Below are 25,273 nucleotides of genomic sequence, written 5' to 3'. Positions count from 1 at the left end.
TCTCAGATAAGAAGCACGGATTACCTATCATTCCTAGGGAATGGTTGAAAAAGGCCCATCCTGAAATCCAAGGAGAATTTTGGCACAGAACATCTGCAGCATGCGGCATTTACAGCCAGCTGTTAGAAACAAGAGGGAGTCCTTTTGTCTTGTGGTTGGCTGAAAAAGATATGTCCTGAAATCCAAGCAGGGTTTTGGCACACTTCATGCTGCAAACACACTGTGCCAAAATCCTTGGATTTCAGGACAGACCTTTTTCAGACAGCCTTTAGAAACCAATGGAGACCTGTCATCAAACTACCCAACAACCCATAACATTGCACAGTATTACTTGTCTTACTTATTTAAAAATAAAGCTTTCCCTTGTCCAATCATATCTGACTCTAGGGGGCAGTGCTCATCTCTATTTCCTAGCCAAGGGAGCCAGCATTGTCTGAAGACATTTCCAGGGTCATGTAGCCAGCATAACTATATGCCGAAGGTGCATGCAACATGGGTCTCAACCCGGGGCTGTCAGCTGACAAGCTCAGTGTCTTTAAGTGTTGAGCCATTATAACCCCTAAGTTTCTTATTTAACCATCAGCAAACAAGAAAAAAAACTGTATTCTAGTTTATAAGGATTAGATAAATTTCAAGGCTTTTTAAAATAGTACAATAGCTAGATTTTGCTGAATCTGAAATAATAAAATTATAATATTTGGTTAGGTAGAAATGAACAGTGTGATTCACTGCCAAAACAAAATACACCTCAGAATGAATGGTATTAATTAATATTAACAAAAGAAAATGTAACATAACGATAGTCACAACAACGTTGAGGCCACTAAAGTGTGATTCTTATAGTTTGTTTTGTTTTTCTTTCTAGGATGTACCTGTGACTCAACATGTTTTTCTTCTTTATCACCATCCACTTCAGCTTCTTGAAGATTCTCAGAAATGTCCTCTAATTTTCCTTTAGATTGAGCTTCTTCTTCTGAGAGATGACATTCTCCTTCATCCACTGCTGTCTCTTCTTCGGATGCTAGATGCTCTCTTTTCTTAGTTTCATCTTTGGGTTCTGATATGCTGTATGATTTTTGTTTCTTAAGCCAGGGGGGGATAAAACGAGAAATGCCCTTTCCACCTGAGCTTTTAGGGCTCTTTTGGGTAGCTACAGTTGGAAGGACAGGAGAACCTTCTTCTATTTGTTGTTGATCTTCTTGACTTTCTGGTGCATCCCCAGCATTTTCACTTCCTGTGTTAGTCCTCAGATTCTCTGATTCTTTTACTTCACTATCTGAACCACCTTCAGTCGTCATTATCACCGGTTGCCCTACAAAAATACAATAATTTTTTTTAATTAGAACATTTTTAAACATATGACTTTTTTGGTAATTCCAATCAATTAATATAGGCCTCTAGATAAACTACGGTATCAAAAGCTGAATCATTTTGGAAAAATGCAAAAAATATGCTGCAAAGTACTAGCATATAGGTAATGAAAGTTGGTAATAAAATGCAGAAAGTAGCTAACCATGCATACACATGTACTGTATATGTCACATTTTAAAAGATTACTATCAAATACGTGTTATCAGATGCACCAGTTTTTTAATACCTACAAATAAAATTAGAAGCTGTTTATATGCATTTCCTCAAATACTGTTTAAGTAACATATTTCATTCTTCCACCTGGATCATCATCCTTACTAAGAAAAATGTTAACTGGGACTCATTTCCAAGTAGACATGTATAGAAAGACCATTGGCTTACCTGAAGGATCCTTCTTTGTGCACCGTGGGAGAGTCCAAGCAATGGGTTATTTCAGTATGCTTGCCCTGAACTTGGAAAGTTTTTTCCCTGGCCACTCCTCCTGGTGTGACTCCATTCTCCAGAAAAAATAGAAAAGTCTGGACCGAGAGGAAGTTCAAGATGAGTCCCATGACCAATTTAGTTGACATGGAGAGCACACATCCCGGGACGGACCTGGGTGGATTGGATTCTCCCGTGGTGCATAGAGAAGGACCCTTCAGGTAAGCCAATGGTCTTTCTCCTGTGCACTGCTTGGAGATTCCAAGCAATGGGACATACCCAAGTTACTGTCCATCTGGGCGGGTAGAAGCAACATTCCCGGATTCGATCGCAGGAACAACTGCTTGGAGTACCCCCCTGCCGAAGGACACCTCAGCCAAGGCAAAACTGTCCAGTCTGTAGTTTCTGACGAAGGGCGACGGCGACAACCACATGGCCGCCCTACAATCTCTACAGCAGAAGCCTGGGTGGTCCAGGCTGCAGTGGTGGCCGCGCTTCTCTAGAGTGTGCGGTGATGTGACGTGGAAGTGCCCTAGACTGACTCTCGTAGGCAAAGGCGATGCACGCCCTCAACCATCTGCCAACGGTGGAGAAGGTGACCTTCTTGCCTAAGGAGCCGGCCTGGAAGGATACAAACAAGGCCTTGGACTTACGGAAGTCCGAGGTCCGATGCAGGTAGATTTTCAGGGCGCGTCGCACATCCAGCTTATGCCAGGAATGCTCCTGTGCGTGAGAAGGGCATGGGCAAAAGTTCGGCAAGATGACTTCTTGCGCCCTGTGGAGCCAGGTGTTGATCTTCGGAATGAAGGAAGGGTCAAGGCACAAAACAACCCTGTCAGGATGAACAATCCACAGGTCCTGGCGGACTGACAGGGCCGCCAATTTGGAAATACAGCGGACAGACGTGATGGCTATCAGGAACGCCGTCATCAGTGTAAGATGTCAGAGGGAGATCGAGCGTAGCAGCTTGAAAGGCGGGGAGGTGAGAGCCTGCAGCACCACAGACAGTTGCCAAGTAGGATATCGATGCACTGTGGGAGGACGAAGGTTGGAGGCGCCCCTCAGGAAACAACGTACCCTGGGGATCCTGCTGAGTGACAAGGAAGGATCCCCGGACCAGACAGTGGACCAGGCTGCTACCGGCGCCGCAGCGTGTTCGGGGACAGGCCTTTCTCAAGACCCCCCTGCAAGAAGCCCAACACGCGGCCCACCAGCGCCGTGACCGGATCAATGAGAAGGTTCTCACACCATCTGGAGAAGGATGCCCAGGTTGCATCGTAGATTCTCGTTGTGGAGGGACATCGAGTAGCTAGAATGGTGCGTACCACCTCCTCCAACCAGCCTCCGTTCCTTAGCAGGTCCCCCTCAAGTGCCAGGCAGCCAACTGGAGCCATTGGGGTTCCGGATGGGCAACAGCCCCCTGGCTGAGAGAGACCAGATCTGGAGGGATCCACCACAGGGGGGACACCAACAGGCTGGCCAGGTCAGCGAACCACGATCTCTGGGGCCAGTAGGGAGCCACGAGGATCACCTCCGCCCCCTCCACTATGATCTTGGAAAGGACTTGTGGTAGGAGAGGGAGAAGGCGTAAAGGAGTCCCCGGGGCCAGCAGCACCGCAGAGCGTCTGTTCCCTCTGCCCCTGGAGATGGGAAGCGGGAGGAGAATCTCCTGAGCTGAGCGTTCTCCCTGGTGGTGAAGAGGTCCATCAGCGGTGGCCTGAACCTGTGGGAGAGGCAATGGAAGGGTGCAGGATCGAGATGCCACTCAGCAGGGTCTATGGTGGTCCTGCTGAGCCAGTCTGCTTGAGTGTTGTCCACTCCTGAGATGTGGTCAGAGAGTATGGACTTTCGGTGATGTTCCACCCAGCGACCCAGGGCCTCCGCCTGCACCATCAGTTGTTTGGATCTGGTACCACCTTGGCGGATGATGTGCGCCTTGGTAGCCACATTGTCCATCATCAGGAGGACGTGACGGTGGCGAACAGACAGATGAAAATGATGAAGAGCCAACCTCGCCGCCCTCAGTTCCAGAAGATTGATGCTGTGACGAGACTCTGACACGGACCACTTGCCCTGGACCACGAGGTGACCCAGGTGCGCTCCCCAGCCGGAGAGACTGGCATCTGTGGTGACGAAGACCCTGTCGGGCTCCTTGAAGAGGTGCCCCTTGAGGATCGCTGACAAGGTCCACCATCGGAGGGATCTTTTCACGGTCAGAGGCACGGGAATCAGCTGGGTCGAGTTGCTCCTGTTGGCTCTCTGGTGTGGCAAGAGGAGCCACTGCAGTGCCCTGGAGCGGAGACGGGCCCAGGGGACGATCGACATGCACGAAATCATTTTCCCTAGCAAATGTGACAAGAGAACCACAGGGACCTTCCTTGCACGTAGCACTTTGTGTGTCATGGACTGTAGAGCCTCTACTGTCCTGGGACAGGAAAACCTGACGTGACATGGTGTCTATCACAGCCCCCAGGTGATTGATTCTGGTGGACGGAGTAAGGTGACTTTTCTCCAACTTGAGGGAAAACCGAGGAGCAGAGGTGGCACAGTGGTTAGGGTGCAGTACTGCAGGCCACTTCAGCTGACTGTTATTTGCAGTTCAGCGGTTCAAATCTCACCGGCTCAAGGTTGACTCAGCCTTCCATCCTTCCGAGGTGGGTGAAATGAGGACCCAGACTGTGGGGGCAATTTGCTGACTCAATTTGCTAAAAATCTGTAAACCGCTTAGAGAGGGCTGAAAGCTCTATGAAGCAGTATATAAGTCTAATAAATAAATAAATAAACCCATGATTTCTGAGGGTCCGCATGGTGATGCGGAGGTCCCACACAGCTTGCTGCCTGGACGACGACTGACTGAAGATGTCGTCCAGGTAGCATAGCAAACGTATGGGCCTGCGCCTGAGGGCGCCACTACCACCGCCAGGACCTTCGTGAAGGTCCTGGATGCCGATGACAGGCCGAATGGAAGGGCTCTGTATTGAAAATGTTGGCCGGCATAGAAAAAGTGCAGGAACCTTCTGTGCTGGGGGCGTATGGGAATATGAAGATACGCCTCCTTTAAATCGATAGAAGTCAGGAGGTCTCCCTGGCGGATCCCCGCCAGGATGGACTGGAGGGACTGCATCTTGAACCTCCGATAGGCAATGTGCCGGTTGAGGTTCCTGAGGTCCAAGACCCCTCCGAGTTCTTGGGCAAGAGGATGGAGTAGAAACCCCTCCCCTCCTGGCCAGGGGGCACCTGCCCTATTGCATTTATCTCCAGAAGTTGAAGGACCTCCTGGTCCATCCCCTCCCTCTTCACAGGGCAGGAGAGAGAGGAGCACCTGATGAAGTTACCTCCCTTCGACCAATTCGATCGCACAGACTGGGCCTCCTCCGAATCCCATCTGCCAGTCAATGCCGACTGGCGACCACACGGAGGAGAGCCTTTTCTGTTGCAGCTCCGACCCTGTGGAACGATCTCCCCGCTGAGATCCGTACCCTCACCACCGTCCAGACCTTCCGCGCAGCCCTCAAGATCTGGCTCTCCCAGCAGGCCTGGGGATAGGTTCCTAATTCACCCGCCCGAGTGTTTGATTGTTGAACGAAAGTCGTGTTTTACTATTTTTTTTCTTTGTTCACATTTTGTTTTGTTTTTGATGTTGCACTTCCCTCCCTTGTGATTGTAAGCCGCCCTGAGTCCCCTCAGGGAAAAGGGCGGCCTATAAATTTTAATAAATTCAAATTCAAATTCAAGTTCCTGGGGGGAGGAGACAGGAACTCAGGGAGAGGCCCTCTCTGATGGTCTGCAGCACCCAGGCGTCCTCCGCCGATTGGGCCCAATGGGAGGCAAACAACTGCAGTCGACCCCCGATGGGAGATGACATCAGGCAGTCACTTAGACTTACGGAAGGGCCTGTTGGAGGCCCCTCATCAGTTGAATTTACAAAACCCATATTGTTGTCTCCCCCTGTCTCGAAAGGAGAACCTGTCCTGAGTCCTGTCCCCCAATTGACTTGCGGGTCTATTGGAAGGGTTGAAGGAAGCGGACGTGGAGGGCTCAGAGGCACGAAGGACTGCCCCCTAGGATAAGGGGTAGATTTACAGTCTTGCTTCTTGGAGGTAGAAGGCCTCCTTTTTGTCTTTTGATTCTATAAGGAAAGGATTCAGAACCCCCCCCCCCCGCCGAATAGCTTGGCGCCCTTGAAGGGAGCTGACACCAGCTTCCATTTGTGCTTCCGGTCGGCCTGCGTGGCGGAACCAAATGAGGCATCGGGATGTAACGTTCGCCACCAGGGTCCTGGAAGCAAATTTGGTGGCGTTTAGGGAGGCATCCGCGGCATACTGGGCAGCCGCCACTATCTTAGCCACGTCCTGGTGAAGTCGCTCATCTGTCGCTGGGAGCTTGTTCTGGTGCTCCCGCAGTCAGATCACTACAGACCTATTAACAAAAAAGGCGGAAGAAGACGCCTTAATGGCCCAAGCCGCCGCAAGACGCGTTTCCGCCTTCTTGTCCTCCGCTTTGAGACCCTCCAGGAGGTCCACGGGGAGGGGGGTGTTGATGGGAGGGCCATAATGGGGGAGATCCACCTCTGGGAGTACCAGGAGGTCCTCCAGGGCGAGTTCCATGGTATATAACTTCTTGTCCGCCCCACTGGGGGAGGACTTTAAACATGGCAGCATTTAGATTCACCGGAACAGCCTCAGATGGGGGCTGAGCGGACTTGGGTTCAACCCCAACGCCAGTGGCTGCCTTAACTTTATGCAGGATCGATGTAAAGAGACTGGGCTTAAACAGGCCCAAGAAGGACGGAGCATCAGGTGGAAGATCCTCATCCTGTGACAGTTGATGGATCTCCTGGTCAGGATCCTCAACGGCTGAGGCCTCACTGACCACTGAGGATTCAAGAGAGGGATGACGCGCCCGCTTTGCCGGGGGAGGTCCCTCCTGGACAGGCCGAGAAGGGCTGGGAGAGATGGTGGAAGGAGTGCGCTGCCGCATGCCAGCTTCAATGCCCTTGGCAATGACCCGGGCCACCACCGCCTGCATATGAGGAGATAACTCAGATTCGGGATATGAGTCAGGCTCCTGCTCAATCGGTCCTCCCTGAAGGGTAAGAGGGCCGCCCGAAGGGGCAGGTCTGAAGGGCTCCTCAGGAGAGGGCCCCTGATCATAGGTCCAAGAGGGGGATGGAGAAGATGGAGCCAGGGATCTGTCAGGGGACAATTCCTGCGACTCCACCTCTTCGGCCAGAAGGGCCGCAGGGTCCCCCCTGGGAGGAGGCGGGACCGAGGATCCCCCAGGGGTGGAGCATGGGGGAAGATCCTTCTCTGCCAGGTGTTTTGCCCTTTCAGTGTCTTTAGCCTCAGTTACAGAGGTGGAGTTGGGGTTTTTACCCTGCCTGACCACCCTACCCCTGCCTGACCCACTATCCTTAACAGGAGGTGAAACCCTGCTGGGAACCTGCACAGGACCTGGTCTACCAGACAAAGAACCAGATGTAGAGAGTTCCATAGTGAATGATCACACAGATTGGTCTGAACAGAGCAGGAGGAGGCAGGAGTGCTGGATGCTCTGAACTGGCTACTCTGCAATAAAGGAAAAACAAAAAGGTCATAAGTTGAGGAACACATGTACAAGAAAAATCATGTCATAAATCAGAGGATAAAGGCAGAGGAGCAATGCCAGAAAGAGCAGAGGGAATGGAGGTTAAAGGTCTGCAGTAGTGCTGCAAGACCCATCAGGAGAGCAGAGAAGGCCCAGGCACATGCAAAGAAAAAATTACTGAGCAGAAAATTTAAGCAGGTCCCGAGCCGTTTCCCTGTGCCAGAGCGCAGGCCGCGAGCAGCACTGGCATTGGTGCCGCTTGGTGGTCATTGAGGATGGCAGAGGGTCAATTGAGGGGCCCCCGCTGTGCCCCCAGCGGCTCCTGATGAGGCTTTGCTGAGGCGGTAGCCCTTGGCATGAAAGGCGCGCGAAAGGCCCTTGCCAAAATGGCCGCTGCAACAGCATGGGGACAAAGGAGGGCAGTGTGGCATGCGTGCAACTGAACCGGCTGCCTCACACCCCTCTGCGGCAGGCTAGAGCGAAGCTAAGGCCAAAAAACCGAAAAAACTCCGGCTAAAACAAAGGGGGCTCGCAGAGATCACTGCAGTCCTAAAAAGCCTTGCCACTAATTGCTGCGCCTTTTAAAAGTCAAGCGGCAGGCCTCCGCAGCCGGTTGAGTCAGCGCGGCCTTGGAGAACCCTCCCCCACCATTCGCCTACCTCCTGGCCTCAAAGGCCCTGTTACAGCAACCAAATACAGCACAACGACGAGGAAAGGATAGTGAAGTAAGAAGTAAGAAATAGAAGGGAAAAGAATTAGATTGGAGAGTCCAAGCCAAAGGGAAAAGACCAAATAGCTAGAGCTCACAGAAAATCAATCCAATCGAGCTGACTGAGAATTTTTTCTGGAGAATGGAGCCACGGCAGGAAGGGTGGCCAGGGAAAAGACTTTCTCAGTCCAGGTCAAGCAGACTGAAATAACCCATTGCTTGGACTCTCCAAGCGGTGCACAGGAGAATTAACTAGCAGTGAATTCTAAAAGGCATTTACTATGGGTTGTTTTATTTGAATTTTATTGCAGTTAATACTGGAAATTACAAAATGACACATATAAAAACATTGGAAATATTAAAGGGGATACTTAATGAATGGAGCCATAAATTAGTAATCACAATATCAACGTTGTCAGTAATGGGGTCTACTTTTATGGACAGACCATGTCTAAAGGATGTTAATGAAAGAATGACAGACGTGGAATAAAATAGAATGTAACAATTTCTTAGAAATTCACTACATTTTAGTAAAAATGCTGATGTATAGCTATACCATTTTTGCAGCTCTAAAGTACAGAATATATCATTTCAAAGTGAATAGAATAGAATAGAATAGAATAGAATAGAACAGAACAGAACATACAGAGTTGAAAGGGACATCGGTGGTCTCTTAGTACAACTCCCTGCTTAGGCAGGAAACCCTATATCATTTCAGACAAATGGTCATCCAATCTCTTCTTAAAAACTTCCAGTGTTGGAGCATTTACAACTTCTGGAGACAAGTTGTTCCACTGACTAATTGTTCTAACTGTCAGGAAATTTCTCCTTAGTTCTAGGTTGCTTCTCTCCTTGATTAGTTTCCACCCACTGATTCTTGTCCTGCCCTCAGGTGCTTTGGAGAATAGCTTGACTCCCTCTTCTTGACTCCCTGAGATATTGGAACACTGCTACGATGTTACCCCTAGTCCTTCTTTTCAAACTAGACATACCCAATTCCAGGAACCGGTCTTTATATGTTTTAGTTAATAATTACAAAATGACACAAATGACGCAAAAACATATGGTTTTGAACTATACTATGTGATTTATTCGAGGATAAACAATTTGACCACTTATTAGGCTACTCATATTAAAACTGTGTATATAAACTTGGATTATTAATCAAAAACACACTTTTATTTTGCAACAGACTGGAACCAAATCATGCTTTCCTATTACTGAAAATTCTATTTCAAAAGTTTTTTGACATATTGATTAATTAATTTCTACAGCAGAAGTTATATACAGTTTTAGGGAAATCAAACCAGTATATTTAATCAGTGGTTTACAAGGCTTAGATACTACAAATGATGCAATTGTAAGATGAAAATCCAGTCTCTATAGTGTAGTGCTACTCAAGCCCCAACTTTGCTGGAGAATTCAACCTTAACAGAAAATAGAAAGTTTTCTATTCCTTTCATTCTAACATAAATATGCATGAGGATAACCTTGTTTCCATTTATCTAATCTCAAAAGAAAACATGAAATAAAACAAAGAAAAACAATTAACCATGACATGTCTAGTTACTAGACAAATCTGCTGCTGTTTGGATCTATTATTCAGTTACTGAAATGTACACAAATTTGTTCTCAGAACTCAAAGCAAATAATTATGTAAATATTCTTAATCTTTAGTATGTGCAAACACAAAATAACTAGTTTCTAGTCTTTGTAGAAGCAACAGTTCCACCCAGTCAAGAAATGCTGGCTGGCAGAGGCTAGGAGATATCTCTTCTCTGACATAGCCCTTGGTCTCTGGAATATTTTCTCTTGATAACTGATGATGACCCACAACCTGCTGGCCTTTTGAAATCCAGTTGTAAGTTGTTGCAGTCATAAAATCAAATTATTCAAGTGATTATTGTGGTCATTAAGTGAATCATGTGGTTGTTAAGCAAACAGCACAGCTGTTAAGCAAAGCCATTCTTCTAAATGGGTTTTTTGCTGGAAACGGACAAAAGTGGACCAAAAAACCTTACAAATTGTGGCTATAAAGGTGAGCCATTTGCTAAGTCTTCAAAATGTAGTTACATGATTGTGGGGGGATAAACATTTTACAATGGCCTGCAGAGAGATTATACATTATGCCAGGCCTTCATGGTAATCCAGTAATTACATACAGATAATCCTTGACCTATGACTATTCATTCAGGAGCTGATTAAGTTGCAGCAGTGCTGAATGAAGGAATTTACAACTGATCTCTGAAGTTGCAGCCACTGCAATACATGATCAAAGTTTTGGGCCCTTGGCAACCGTCCGCATTAATGGCCACAGTGGGGCTTCAATTCCTCCACCTATCTTCTCTCTATGTCCTTTTAGCCATCTTGCACAGCAGCAAGATGAGAGTTGGGGTTGTAGTAGAGTCAGCTAGCTGCCATCCAGTGCTCTACAGCCCTGCCACACCCTGTACCTAGAGATCAGGGTAGCACAAAAAATGGTATATGACAGAGTAAATCTATACAATTGTCCATGGTTGTTCTTCCATCCCTTGATATAATGAATTTCTTTCTGCTTTGAATGCCCAAGGCTTCAGGTTTCATTCCTGTCTTCTGCAAGCACTACTGGGAAAGAATCTAGTTTGAAACTATGGGAAGCAACTCTGTCTATATACATCAATACTGACATAAAGTGAGTGGGTATGATCTAACTGGGTATAAAACAGCATTCTAAAACAGCAGCGCAGGGCTGGTACCGTGGTGAGAGGTTTTTTCATGGACCAGAGGGCATATGGTTTTGAGTGCTGCCTGCATCCCACGGATTGGGTTTCGCTTGTTTGTGTGGCCCAGTTTCCTTATTCAAATTCATTAACTATTTTAATGATACTATTCAAACTTGAAGAATACAAAATCTAATATTATATCGTCAGCTAGGTTTTTTTGGTAGGTACAATTGGCCTGAAATTTTGATTATTCAATAGCAAAAAACAATACCACTATTTTCAGTGTTATTTTCCTACTTGAAAAGTTAATTCAGTCATTGATTTGGTAGATACAATTCACAAAACAGAAATGGATACAATAAGCATCATTTCCAGATTAAAGTGAAAGCCTATATCCAAAGCAAGTACAGACCAAGAAAAATATGTATATGAGACGAAGATGTTTATGCTATATAGTGGTGGGTTGTCAATTTTGTTATTACCGGTTCAGGCATGCACATGTGCAGAAGCATCCAGGAGGGTGGGGGAGCTTCCCGCCACTGCACCTACCGGTTCACCGAATCTGGGTCGAACAGGGAGCAACCCATCTCTGATGCTATGCATACAAATAAACATATGCATTGTAACTTTGAGTAAATCCCAACATGTCCCTGATTACCTCTGAATGTAAGTCAACCAACAGAAATAGTGACAGAGAAAAACTAAAAACATCAGTGAACTGAATGAACTTAAGGTCAAAAAGAAGTGGGAAATGACTCATCAAACCCATTTGCTCTGGTATTTTCTTCATGCCAGATTCCACAGCTATTTTCATGAGGCAACATTACGTTTCTTTGTAATTCAAATTTGTCATGACAGACGAATGAAGTTTCTCAGTAAATAAGGACAATGAATACAAAATTCTATTGCCTTTAGCAAGTCTTTCCTGGTAGCCTAGAAAATTTTTATTTGCTACAGTTGGATAATCCGAGGTGTTAATTACAAATCTAACAGAATGACTTATGAATTTGAGTGTTTCCTGGAGAAAGGGATAAATTAGAAAGTAAGTAGAACTTCAGTATGACAAAGGCAGTGGACCAAAATATGATTCAGATGAAACCTATCAAAATTCTTGAGTAGTTAAGAATTGCTAATATATTTTTGTAATAACAAATAACCTGGACATAAATTTTTAATCATTTAAAAAAATCACAAACCAGAGTTGTAACAAAATAAGAGAAGGACTGATGTCTTACCTGAATGGTGGTTCTCTATGCGCCGTGGAAGAATTCAAGCATGGGTTCAACTTCAGTTTGTCTGCCCAGTGACTGAGTTAATTTTAGAGTCTTTTAGCCATGCCTCCCAGCTTGACTTCAGTTTTTATCAACGAAGACATGGACCATTTGAAGGCTTTGACAACCCATTGCATGCGTCAACTTGGTCATTTTCACTTAATCTGGATGTGGACCCGGATCTTCAGGTGGGGTTGGATTCTCCTCGCAGCGCACAGAGAACCACTGTTCAGGTAAGACAACGGTCCTTCTCCTGTGCGCTGCTTGGAAAATCCAAACATGGAATATAGCTTAAGTTCTATGAGCGGGATGATGAATTGTCCGGGGCCCTGTCAGCCTCATGGACCGCTTGTAGGACCCTGCGCCCAAACGAAGCCTCAGCCGAGGCAAATGAGTCAAGTTTATAAATTTTTTTTTTGAGAATATTTTATTTCCATTTTCATAACACACACTCACATGTATACTATACATAGCCAACACCATACAGCATTAAACAATAATTACATCAGTTCCTCTTGTCAACAATGCCCCAGAAAATAGAAACCCATTATAGCTCTTCCGCTCTTCATACACCTATTTCTTCCACCACCCTCCAACTTTCTATCTTCCCTCCATCATCCCCCTCTACTCTACTTCCCCTCCCCCTCTACCACTCCTCTCTCCACAATCCACTCCCCCCCATCCTTCTCATCTTCCCCTCCCCACCCTCTCTCCCATCCCTCTCTGCGCATCTTTCTTCTTTCCCACTCCTCTCTCCAGTGGGAGTGGAGAAGTTTATAATTTTTGATGAACAACAATGGAGACACACGTGGCTGCCCTACATATTTCCTCCATTGAAGCTTGAGTCGCCCAGGCTGCTGTGGTGGTTGCACTATGAGTGGAGTGAGCCGTGATGCGACCTGGTGGTTGTTTGGATTTATGTTCATAAGCCCTCAACCATCTATCAATGACCGTAGATGACACCTTCTTGCCCATGGAGGTGGGCTGAAAGGATACAAATCATGATTCAGTTCGACGAAAGGAAGCCATTCTTTTGATGTAACGTTGAATCGCTCTCCTGACGTCCAATTTATGCCACCGTTTTTCGGTGGGGTGAATGGACTTAGGGCAAAAGTCAGGCAGTATTACCCCCTGAGACATGTGAAAGCGAGTGCTTATTTTTGGTATAAATGACGGGTCCAGATGGAGGATGACTGTGTCAGGCTGAATAATGCACAGGTTTTCTCAGATAGATAGAGCTGCCAGCTCTGAAATTTGCCTTGCAGTGGTGAGCGCCACAAGGAAAGAGACTTTCAGTATCAAATGGTGAAGGCTGGAAGTCTTTAATGGCCTGAAAAGTGGATTAATAAAAGCCTGTAAGATCAGGGAAATATCCCAAGTGGGATAACGGTGAATTTTAGGTGGTCGCAGATTCGCTGCACCCTGGTGGAAAGTGGAAACCTGCAGATGTCTAGAAAGCATGCAATTGGAACCTGATCATAAGACAGTTGATAAGGCGGCTACTTGCCTTCAAAGTGTGTTCAGGGCGAGCCCCTTGTTAAGTCTGTGTTGGAGGAATTCAAGCACCTGGGGAATGAAAACCGACATGGCCTCAATGGACTGGCGGAGCACTACCTGCAGAAGGCAGCCCAAGTTGTGTCATAGATGCGGTTCGTAGAATTCCATCTGGAAGCCTGTATGGTCTGGATGACCCGCCTAGAGAATTTCCGTTTCATTAATAGGTCCCTCTCAAGTGCCGGATGGTTAGCTGGAGCCACTGAGGATCTGGGTGATCCAGCACCCCCTAGCTGAGAGGGAGACCCTGTCCTGTGGTATCCTCCACGGGCGGGAGACCAACAGGCTGATCAAGTCCGTGAACCATGGACGGCAGGGCCAGTATGGAGCAACCAACAGCACTTCTGCCTTTGAGGATCTTCCTGATCACTTGTGGGATGAGAGCGAGCAGGGGAAAGGGATACATGACACCCGGTGGCCAAGGACTGCGCAGGGCGCCTGTTCCTTCTCCACTCCTCATCAGAAACCTGGAGAAAAACCTCAGCAGGTGTGTATTTTCTGGTCGGGCGAACAGGTCCACTCACAGACGACCCAATATGTTGGAGATCTATTGAAAGAGTTCTGGATGAAGCCTCCACTCCATGTGGTCAATGGTGGACCTGCTGAGCCAGTCCACCTGAGTGTTGGATGTTGCTGAGATGTGCTCGGCCCGGAGTGAGAGTAAGTGAGCCTCCACACACAGACATAGCTTTTCCGCCTCCTGCATCAGGGCCTTGGAATGAGTGCTCCCCTGCCAGTTGATGTGGGCCTTGGTGGCCACATTGTCCCTAGGGAGGAAGATGTGTTGGTTTATAACCTGATCCTTGAAGCATCGTAGGGCTAGATGAGCGGCCTTCAGCTCCAGCCAGTTGATGCTGTTTTCAAGCTCCTCCTCTGACCAGCGCCCTTGGGACAGTTGTGATTGAAGATGTGCCCCCCAACCAAATAGGCTGGTATCTGACATCACCATCACTCGATGAGGCTCCTTGAAGAGAGAGCCTTTCCTTATCGCTGGGGAAGTCCACGAATGAAGTGAATTGTGGATTCATGAAGGAATGTGCACCTTGATGGTGGAGTTGCTCCTTTTGGCTCATTGATGTGGAAGTAGGAGCCACTGTAGTGGTCAGGCATGCAACCTTGCCCAGGAAACGACCAACAAGCAAGAGATCATTTTCCCTAGCAAGTGGGAAAGCTGTATCAGTGGTACCTGGCATTGCGCTTGAATGGAGGAGACTATCTATTGTAGGCTGGATTGGCGGTCTGGAGATAAAAACACTTATCAATAGAGAAGCCAAGCTAGGCGCCTTGAAGCCATGTTAACTGCCTTAGCTCGTGAGGCGAACTTGGCAGCGTAGAGAGTGGCGTCTGCCGAGTATTCCATGGCTGTTGCCAGTTTGTTTCAATCCTGGCAGAGCCTGGAATCCTCTGCAGGAATTTTGCCCAAGAGTTGTCTCAGTGGCTCTATTGAAAAATGAGGCCGAAGCCAAGACCCTGATGGCCCAGGACACAGCTTGATGAACCTTTTTTAAAGAGTACTCTGCTCTCTTGTCCTCCACCTTCAGCCCCTCCATGAGATAGGAGGACGTAAGAGCAGCCACAGGGGTGTCTACCTTGGGCCACTGTAAAAGGTTCTCCAATTCAGGAGCTACAGAATAAGCTCTTGTCACAGCCAATGGGAGCCAGGATAGATTCAGGTTGAGAACATTGCCATTGTACAACATCTAAGAAGAACTATGGGGCAGGGATCTCCTCATGCTCGGCAGGAGATTCAGAAAATAAATTACTGCTCTTGGCCTTGACAGGTTGTTCCATGGCTGCATCAGTTTAGGTACTGGCCATCTCAGTACTAGTGACCGCCTTTGCCTTGTGAAGAAGGGACTTGAAGAGAGCAGGCTTAAAGAGGCCAGTGAAGGCTGGCTTGTCAGGAGTCATATCCTCATCATCCAAGATGATTTGTTCCGTGCTCATCTCCTCAGCTGCTAGTGAGTCCTCACTGCTCATGGAAGGTTTTGGAGAAGGAGGATCCTGAATGGGGAGAGGAATGTCCCTACTCTGGCCCTGGTGAGCTGGGGCCTGAGTTCCCTGTTTAGTGGAGGTGGGTCTGCACTGGAAAGCAAACTCCATGGCTTGTATTATTGCCTGTGAAATAAATTCCTGCTGTTCTGCAGAAAAACATGCTGAGGTTGGTCTAGGGTCTGGTGTGATCTGCTCCTCCCTGGAGTTATCAGGAGGCTCCTCCGCAGTCATGGGAAAACAGTCAAAGGGTGCAAAGTCCTCCCCAAATAAAGCTGCCTGAAACTCCTGGGAAATAGAGATGTCATCTGGAAGGCAATCTAGTGTTTCATCCCTGGTCTGAGTTGCCTCAGTCTGTCTTGGGGAAAATGGATTAACCATCAAGGCTTTCTGTGCCTTAGGAAATTGCTTTTCCAAGGCTTTCAATCATCTAGTGGCATCTCTGTCAGCTGAAGATGGCTGAATCATGAGAAGATGTCTTGGCCTTGCCTGACTTGTCAGAGCTCTTGGATGACCCTTTAGCTGCTTTCCTCTCCTTGGAGCAGGCTGAAGGATGGAGGATGGACCTGGGCAGGGTTCTTCCTCCTCATGATCCCAATCAGCCATAATTGAAGGTAATTAAGCTGGCAACGCAACCGCCCCACTTAACACCTCTGGACTAGGTTTCTGCAGTTTACTTCATGGACAGGAGACTGCCACAGTCTCACTGGGTTTTGACAGAGTACTCGGACAGGGAATGGCCCAGGGCTGGGTTGCAAATAGTGCTCTGGCAGCCTAATTGGAGGCCTCTGGCGCTGGCACTGCTACAGCTATACAAGCAATGATATGCCCAAATAGGAGCTGCTATGGTAGATCGGCGCTTTCAGCCAGGAATAAAGTCCCTCGAAATTGCTCAAGTTGCTGCAGATGAATCCCAAGGAGAAGTCTGCAAAATGGAAGGAGAAATAGCCCAGCGCTGATGTCCCAAGAGTCCACTGAGGTTCGCTACACTGCAAAGGCTATCTCCACCACTAAAATGCTGTCCGTTTGCGATTTAGCGGCCAAAATGGTGGGTACGACAAAAAATGTGATCCAAAATGGCAGCCGCCTCGAGCTAGTGTCCAAAATGGCAGCCGCGCTCTTCTCCACTGACAATCCTCATCAGGAGACCATTCAGGATCCCTGCTGAGGCCGCAAGCGACGCTCACCCAGTCCGAAAACATGCTAGCCGCTGCGGTGCCTTGTTTAAAGTCACAAACCTCGTGGGCAATCACTTTTTACAAACGGAGGATCGGCAGTGCGATTTGACAGCTACAATCTCGTGCAAGGTCTGAGGGGAGCTCTTGCTGCTGGCAAGTCTCAAAAGGCCATTTGACAGCTGTCAAGAAATCCCCGCACCAGTTCTCTCTGTATTGCTGCTGTTATTAACAAATGGAGATCTAAAGAATAGTTCAAAGTCAATTTCTCTTCTCAGTAACTGAGGAGAGAGTCAAAAGTCACTCTGATGGGCTTGACTGAGTTGATAAAAACTGAAGTCAAACTGGGAGGTATGGCTAAAAGACTCTAAAATTAACTCCGTCACCGGGCAGACAAACTGAAGTTGAACCCATGCTTGGATTCTCCAAGCAGCATATAGGAGAATATAAAGATTAAAATGAGATTCTTGTTTTATTTCTCAAGCACTGCCATTTAATCTATATTACAGGTAGTCTTCGACTTACAAAAGTTCATTTAGTGACCATTTGAAGTTACAACAGCATTGAAAAAAGTGATTTATCACCTTTTTTGCACTTACCACCATTGCTGCATCCATATAGTCTTGTGATCAAAATTCAGATGCTTGGCAACTGGCTCATATTTTTGACAGTTGCAGTGTCCAGGGGTCATGTGATCCCCTTTTGTGACCTTCTGATAAGCAAAGCCAGATTCAGTTAACAACCATATGACTAACTTAATAACTGCAGTGATTCACTTTACAACTGCAGCAAAAAAAGATGTAAAATGAGGCAAATGTCTCTTAACAAATGACTCACTTAGCAATATACATTTTGGGCTCAATTGTGGTTATAAGTCGAAGACTACCTGTACTCATTTAGTTTGAGATCTTTAGTCTTGCTTCTTTTCATATGACTAAATTGACTTAAACCAATTCATAACAGTATTGCAAACCTATGTAAATTTTGTATCTCCTGAATTGTACTATACACAAGAGATGTTTTGCATATTGTTTTTAAATTAGAAATGCAAATTTATGGAACCCCTGTACTGTTGCTTAAATATTACTAGAACAATGATATACTATAGACTTTCACATATACATTCTCTTGTCACCAACCAATGCAAGATGGAGCCATGAGCAGACAAATCTCTCTGGTATTATTGATTTGGCCCATAAATATTAAGCAACTCTCTTTCAGAAATCAGACAGTGATGTTAAAATTTCTTTTGTGCTTTTTAAAATCTGTGCTAGTTTAGTGAATTGTGCTAAGTAGAAAGAACACTGCTTCCTCTACAGTTTTCTCCTATAGAAACCAAAGAATACCATACATATTTTTAATCCTATTTGAAAGACAATTGTATTAAATCTGGCCAATTTATTGAAATGATTTCAGGAATTTTACAAAAGTAAAATTCAGTTCACCGACTGTCACATAGAACAAAACACAAGTTTTGTATTTATAAGATAAATGCATATAAAGCAATTTCTCAAATACAATAGAAGAAAATATGCATTTAAAAAAAATATATTTTGTAACAAGTACTAAAACAAAACAAAGATGCATCTGATCATTATGTCCATTCAATTCTAGCCTAGACAATGATATGTTAAACCTGTTGTCATAAGCTTCTTTACCAGCTAGTCATTCTGAATAAAAACATCACTGTAAAGAATTAGTGGAATCGGCATGTTGGACACAGTACAAAGGAGGGATAACTGAAAAAAGTATTTAAATGTACTTTCATATCATCTAGGAGATTTCATTAAAAAGAAAAGATATTAAATATAAGATTTAGTTATATTATTTATGTCTTCAAGATAAATTTATGTTACTTGGATCGTAATTACCTGGATGGTAATTAAGTTAAAAAAAGTTAACAAAGCTTTAGACTTTCTAGTAAGTCTAAACTGTCAAGTAAGATACCGTAACCTGAGTCAGAGAATAAAATTTAGATGGTCAGCATAAAGGCTAATATTGATGACTAACGATTTCATCAGTCATCTAAAAGGCAGTAAACAGACTGATTAAAATCTAACGTATTATCAAAATAGTATCTATGGATCCTAATAGATTTGAGATTTTGTTACATAAAGCATTTGATAAGCATAATTTCTACTAAATTAGATTCTTTCCATGCCCAAAAGAAAAGGTTAATGATTATGTACAGTTTATTATTCATAAACCTACACACCATCCCACAAAAATGAGAAACTTTTAGTTCTATAAATGGTATTATCCTGTAAATGGTATTTAGCCAAACCCTAATTGTCCGAGGCACAATTGGGATTCAGAGCAGTTTCTCAACCTCGGCAACTTGAAGATTTATGGATTTCAATCCCCAGAATGCTCAAGTCCACACATCTTCAAGTTGCCGAGGTTGAGAAACATTGGCTTAGAGATATTAAGAGTTGAAACTGTGACATTTGGAGGGCGACAGATTCCCCCCCATTGCAGTAAATATTAATTCTTAGAATACCAAAAACTAAAAATATGGTGCAGCTCTATCTCACTGCATGTGTTTAAATGCACAACCTCCTCTTCCAGAAGCAAAAGCTCATGTATCTTCTGACACACAACTTTTGGAGGATTTTAACATTCCTCAAGTTCAAATTTGCAGTGTTTCCCAATCTGTTTCCTTCTCTTGCTCTACAATATCTCCCATGACAGCTAGCCAGCATGGCTGTTGGCCAGCACAGCTGCAAGGCAAAAAGGCTGAAAGAATGTAAGGTCAAACTCAAGCTCTGAGGAGACTGTGGTGGTGAATTAAAATTCTGACCAAAAGGGTCAAGAACAATCTGTTATGTTTAACATGAGCTAGGACTAGAAAGGTACTTCATAGTTTGATTTATGGTGACTCTTACATATTGTGTACAACCTGCACATGCACTTTATATTCAGGTACAAAATAAGAAGAGTAAAGAAAGGACACCATGTTATCTGCAGTTCGGCTGTTCAAATTTCACCGGCTCAGGGTTGACTAAGCCTTTCATCCTTCCAAGGTGGGTAAAATGAGGACCCAGACTGTGGGGGCGATATGCTGACTCTGTAAACCACTTAGAGAGGGCTGAAAGCCATATGAAGCAGTATATAAGTCTAATTGCTATTGCTATTTTTTCAAAGTGAGAAATGCAAATTTCATAACACTATTGTGTTAAAACTGAACTCGTATAGGGGATATGGAGAAATACTACTTCTCAGAAAAAGAACCCTCATTAAGATCAACATTTTTATAAACTGTCTTTCCTTAACCATTGTTAAATGGACCCCAATGGCTGGGTTATGAATTGAGGAAAGAAACACAATGGTTTACAATTCACAATAACTGGAGTCATACTATACATTAAGCCAAAGCAAGCAAAACCTATTACTACTTAATTTGAAGCGTGAACCGCAACCGCAGGTGTTTTCTAAAGATAAGCAGCAATAATCCAAACATGCAAAAATGCACCCCTCTTAAACCAATTAAACCAATTTTGTTGTATTTAAGTACAATGACAATAAAGATTATACTTAAATACATATAAATACTCATGTTTTTCTCTTCATTTCAACAAAGCTACCGGTATATGAATCTAGTCCTCAACTTATAACCACAATTCAGTCCAAAAGTTATCTTGCTAAGTGAGAAATTCGTTAACTGAGTTTTGTCCCATTTTATGACTTTTCTTGCCAGATTTGTTAAGAGAATCACTGCAATGGTTAAATTAGTAACACGGTTATTAAGTGCATCTCGTTTCCCCCATTGACTTTGCTTGTCAGAAGGTTGCCAAAGGTGATCACATAACCCTGGGACATTGCAACCTTCATAAATGTGAATTGATTGTCAAGGATCCAAATGTAAATCAAATGAACATGGGGATCCTGCAACAGTCATAAGTGTGAAAAATGATCATGTCACTTTTTTCAGTGTCATTGTAATTTCAAACAGTCACTAAGCGAACTGTGGTAAGTCAAGGACTATGTATGGTCCATCAGTTAACCACGAGTCCCATGCCAAAAGTCATACCGCTTTGGTAATGTTACCATGCTAAAATTTCAGACCATTTTGGTCTGAGTATATTAACCCAACTTCTGAAAGAGAATGGTTTTCATTTGGAGTGAACTCTCTGTGGAATAGTCTTCTCTTAGAATAAGGTTGGTGGTTTATATTATTTTTTATAATATATTTTTAATAAATATGTTTTAAAAATATTTTTATGATTGTTTTATGTATCCGTGATTTTATTCGATTGTTGCATACCCTTATACAGTCACTATTATGTATTCTAATAGAGTTGCTATTAATGAGGTGGGTGGCCATATAAATATGATAAATGAATAATTTCTTTTAACATTCTACATTACAAGCTACTTAAGATGGAGTTTTTCTGAAGAGGATGTGTTAAGTCATTTGTTGCATCCTTTTTTATTTTGGAGGATTGTGATTATGTATATTTTAAAACATCTTCATGTATGGTATAAGCTTTAATACTTCCACAATAAAAATATACAATTAAAAAAATAAAAACAACTACTCTGAATTAGTTGTTTCTATTTTTATTTTATATTTTCACTATGAAAGTATCAAAGTTTATATCATACATGGGGAATGTTTTATTGTGTATCATAAATGGCTATGACAAATGATATTTTATTGAAAAATTATTTCTATGCTAGAGACAAAAATCAAATTAAATAACAAACCATGAAATAACATGGTTAAAGTATGTTTTGTCCAAAAACAGCAAAGATCAACTCATGGTTTTTAATTCTAATCCAGCGCATTTGGAGAGTCATAATTAAAATTGCAATTCCCCTTTTCAGGCAAAATTACCGTTGAAAGTAAAACAGAATGTTTCTAATCACACTCTGAAGGCTTACTAGAAAAGAGAAACAATGCAATTTATGATGCAAACCAAGCAACAGTATATGAAAAATATCTTAAGAAGCCTTACAAGATTATTACATTTATACCTTGCCTTAAATAGGCATATATTAAGTAGGTGTCAACTTGTAAAGCCTTGCCATGACTATTATCAGGTTGGCATTGGAGGGAGGATTCCATGCATACCTTCAGCCAGTCTCGGATCTCATATTTCTACAATCTTGTTGGTGACTGTGATTCATGACCCAGACAGAGTGGAGGGGACACAGAGGTAAAATTCAAACGCAATTAAGCAAAAGTCAGTTTCGGCTCCGCAGGAGAACATGCCAGAATGTTGATCCTAATAAATGGATTTCTTTTGAACTTTGTCTTGAGGCTCGTAAATTAATTAGGTCATCTTCTGGGAACTTCACAATAGGTATAAGTAAACAAGTCTATTTTTTTTGTAACTATTAAAACAAATTATTTTATCTTTAATTTTTAATCCTTCCTGACTGTCAAAAGTGATTTTTTTCATTTAATTTGATATCCCAGCCCTACCCAGCCATTTTCAAAGTGCAAAAACTCAATCTCATCTCATGAATATGAAAAATTTACTTAGTCATAATGGACTTGCCCATTAAGTCATAAAGTGGGTTACTCACATGACCAATCCAATTTTATTACCTTTTTTGTGGTGGTCATTAAGCAAATCTGTGGTCATGAAACAAACCCACTGTTTGCTATGGAGCATTTTTGCCAAAACCAAAAGCCAGTTTACAACAAAAAATGTTGTAAATTGTGGTCATGTGACCACAGGACATTGCGAAAGGCTGTAAATTGGGGCCAATTGCCAATTGTCTAAAATCTGATTGCATGACTACAGGGAGGGGCTCTTGCTGTTGGAAGATTGGAACCAGGTCATAAATACCTTTTGGAAGGGATGCCATAAATTTGAACAGTCACTAAGTGACAGATTGTAAGTCAACTAATATCTGCATAAATTTGCAAGGTCTCTGCTACTCATTAACAAATAACTTGCTTTCCAAGGCAGTTATGATCTCTATATTCTATATCCCTCATTACAAAGGGGGAAATTTCAAAATTTACATAAGAGTTTAGATGCATTTCTAATAGTTACTGGCTATATTGCTGCCCAATGTTTGGCTATATTGTTGCCCAGTGTCTCCTTACACCCCTCAAATAATTATGCACATTAGGAGGGGCTTTTTTCCAAATTATTATCAATCCTCTAATAAGTAGAAAGAGAAGTATGGCCCATATAAAGAAATGAACACTCCAAATGCTGCAGACAATTTGAATTACTGAATATAAAATTAAATGATATACAGAAGAACACATACAGTACAATACAGATAAATGGAAAAATACATGTTTTCAAGAAATGGAATGCTGGCTGATACATTTCATATATATTTTGATCTATTTGTTTGATATCTAAAACAGTGGTAGTGGGTATGCCTAAAGATTAAAAAGTGCTGCGATTTAGTATTTACAGAAATAGATAAAATCATTAGTTAGAAAATCAAAATAAAAGCAGAATTACTTCGTTGAAAATCTGGAAGACAATAAGAAAAAAATCTAAAGAGTTGTGGTTTATATGCTGATTACAACAAGAACATTTATATAACACAGAATAGCAAGCAGGGAATTTTATCCTTAGATTAATGGTGTAAGCTGCTTTACTATACTGCAATGGCAGAAAAATCAATCCATCTGTTACATTTTCAAATAATCTAAAGGATGTTTTTGAGATATGGGAAGATATTTTTTATCAGACAAAAAACTATGACAAACATTTCCTGTTTGTTATACTTATATGGAAACATATCTATTATTTCTAAAAGATTCTGAAGTTGATAGGTAATGTTTATAATTATATAGTATTGCTACTCTACCAACCTCTCTGCTGTGTGACTGTCTCTTCATTTGAGTTCCTCAACTGTGTATCAGGGTTGGCAGTGCAATTCCAGAGACTTATAGTACTGGAAGATTTCGACTTGCCTTCCCTGAGAGTAGAGCCTGAAGTGGCTTAGGAGTTCATGCCCACCATGACAACTATAGGTCTATCCCAGGTCATCCAGTGTCTCACATGAATCAATGGTCAAATACCTGATCTGGTCCTCTTCTTGCAGCAGTGGCAACATGATCTGGAGTTGGGGAAGCTCCCTCTATCTCCTTTATGATGGTCACATCATGTCCTGGTAACCATAAAATTCAGCCCCTAGAGACTGATAGACTTTGAAGAATTCTCAAGAGAGCTAGGGTTGTTCCTGATGGTCTGCTGCATAGTCTGACTGAGGCCTTAGTCTTCACTTGTAATGAGAAGGCAGTTGTGGTTTTTGATCAGATTGTACTCATGCAACCTCTTCCTATGGAATCGGTCAATCTCTGTGGTTTGTGGAAGAACTGAGAGATGAAATGAGAGAATAGATACCAAGACTATCGCTGGAGGTCAGTGAAGGATGAACTTGAACAAACACCAGTGACAGCCACTTTTAAGATGTTGCTAGGGGTTGTAAGTGTAGCAAAGCATCATTACTTTTCCATCCTTGCTGTGTTTGAGGATTGCAGCCTGGCAGTTTTGTTCCAGGTGACTTGAGCCCTTCTAGGTAAGGGGTACCTAGAGATTCATCTGCAAGGCCATTCAGAGGAATTTTCAGTGTATCTGTTGGACAACATTGCTCAAATTCATTCCCAGTTAGATGGTAGCCTTTATGCAGTTCTGAAGGTGGTGCCTGTGGACAGTCTTGTTCTCTTTTCTGAGAACATTTTGAATCTGCTGGACATGAAGAAGAGAAGAGGTCTCTTATGACAGCTTAGCCATCTGCTCAAGGAGTGTTCGCTCCCTCCACAAGAAGCTATTACTGGCTTCCACTATACCAAGCAGTGTCCAACCTTTTTTAGGGAAAGTTGTGGAGGTGGTGGTTGTGCAGCAGCTTCAACAGATCCTTGATGGAAGTGGATTATATGGACCTCTTCCAGACGGGTTTCAGGCCCAGACATAGGACAGAAATGGCAATGATTGCACTTTTGGTTGATTTCTGGCAGGAGAAGAATGGAAATAGTGCATCCATCCTGGCTCTATTTTATCTCTTGGCGGATTTTAATATCATTGACCAGTGTAATCTTCTGGGTTGATACTAGGGATTGGGAATGGGTATAACTGCATTCTGCTGCTTCTCTTCCTTCCTACAGGGCCAACACCAATCATCCTTAATCCTTCATCAGTGCTATTTCCATTCCTATTAAATAGCTACATGAAAACACAGGAGGACAACATCATCCTTTGCCAGTGGTAACATATATGATATTTTCTTCTGATGTTTTCAGTGGATCAATGGTATTTTTTTTAAAAAAATATAAAACTGAGTTTTAAACTAAGTATAATACTTAGTATTATACTTAGTACTAAGTATAATACTTAGTATTATACTTAGTACTAAGTATAGTACTTGCTGTTTCAATATTAAACCAGCTGAGGAATGCTGGTCAGGTTTTCTTATTAATCTTCCAAAGCAACCTTTCTTGGGAATGTGCTTAAAATTGCTTTAACTAAAAGTGCAGTATTGTACGAAGTAAATATTGTGAGTACAAAAAGTGAG

The 25,273-nt window shown here is 43.5% G+C and overlaps 1 protein-coding gene across 22 annotated transcripts in view; it reads right to left on the bottom strand.

Annotated features, from left to right (window-relative positions):
* Nucleotides 1-25,273, bottom strand: part of EPB41L2 (erythrocyte membrane protein band 4.1 like 2) — a 103,254-nt gene that overhangs the window by 65,050 nt on the left and 12,931 nt on the right. For all 22 annotated transcript variants that reach the window (XM_087718485.1, XM_087718483.1, XM_087718491.1 and 19 more), the window contains exon 2: nucleotides 873-1,312. In XM_087718485.1, coding sequence (XP_087574611.1) covers nucleotides 873-1,298 — 426 coding nt within the window. In that variant the 5' untranslated portion in view covers nucleotides 1,299-1,312. The remainder of the gene's footprint in view (nucleotides 1-872; nucleotides 1,313-25,273) is intronic.

This window comes from Thamnophis sirtalis, unplaced genomic scaffold (genome assembly GCF_051295495.1).
Source record: "Thamnophis sirtalis isolate CommonGarterSnake01/CBP01778 unplaced genomic scaffold, rThaSir2_p1.2 scaffold_6, whole genome shotgun sequence".
Lineage (NCBI taxonomy): Eukaryota > Metazoa > Chordata > Lepidosauria > Squamata > Natricidae > Thamnophis > Thamnophis sirtalis.
The sequence above is the reverse complement of the archived record's forward strand: the minus strand, read 5'-3'. Positions and strand labels throughout refer to the sequence as shown.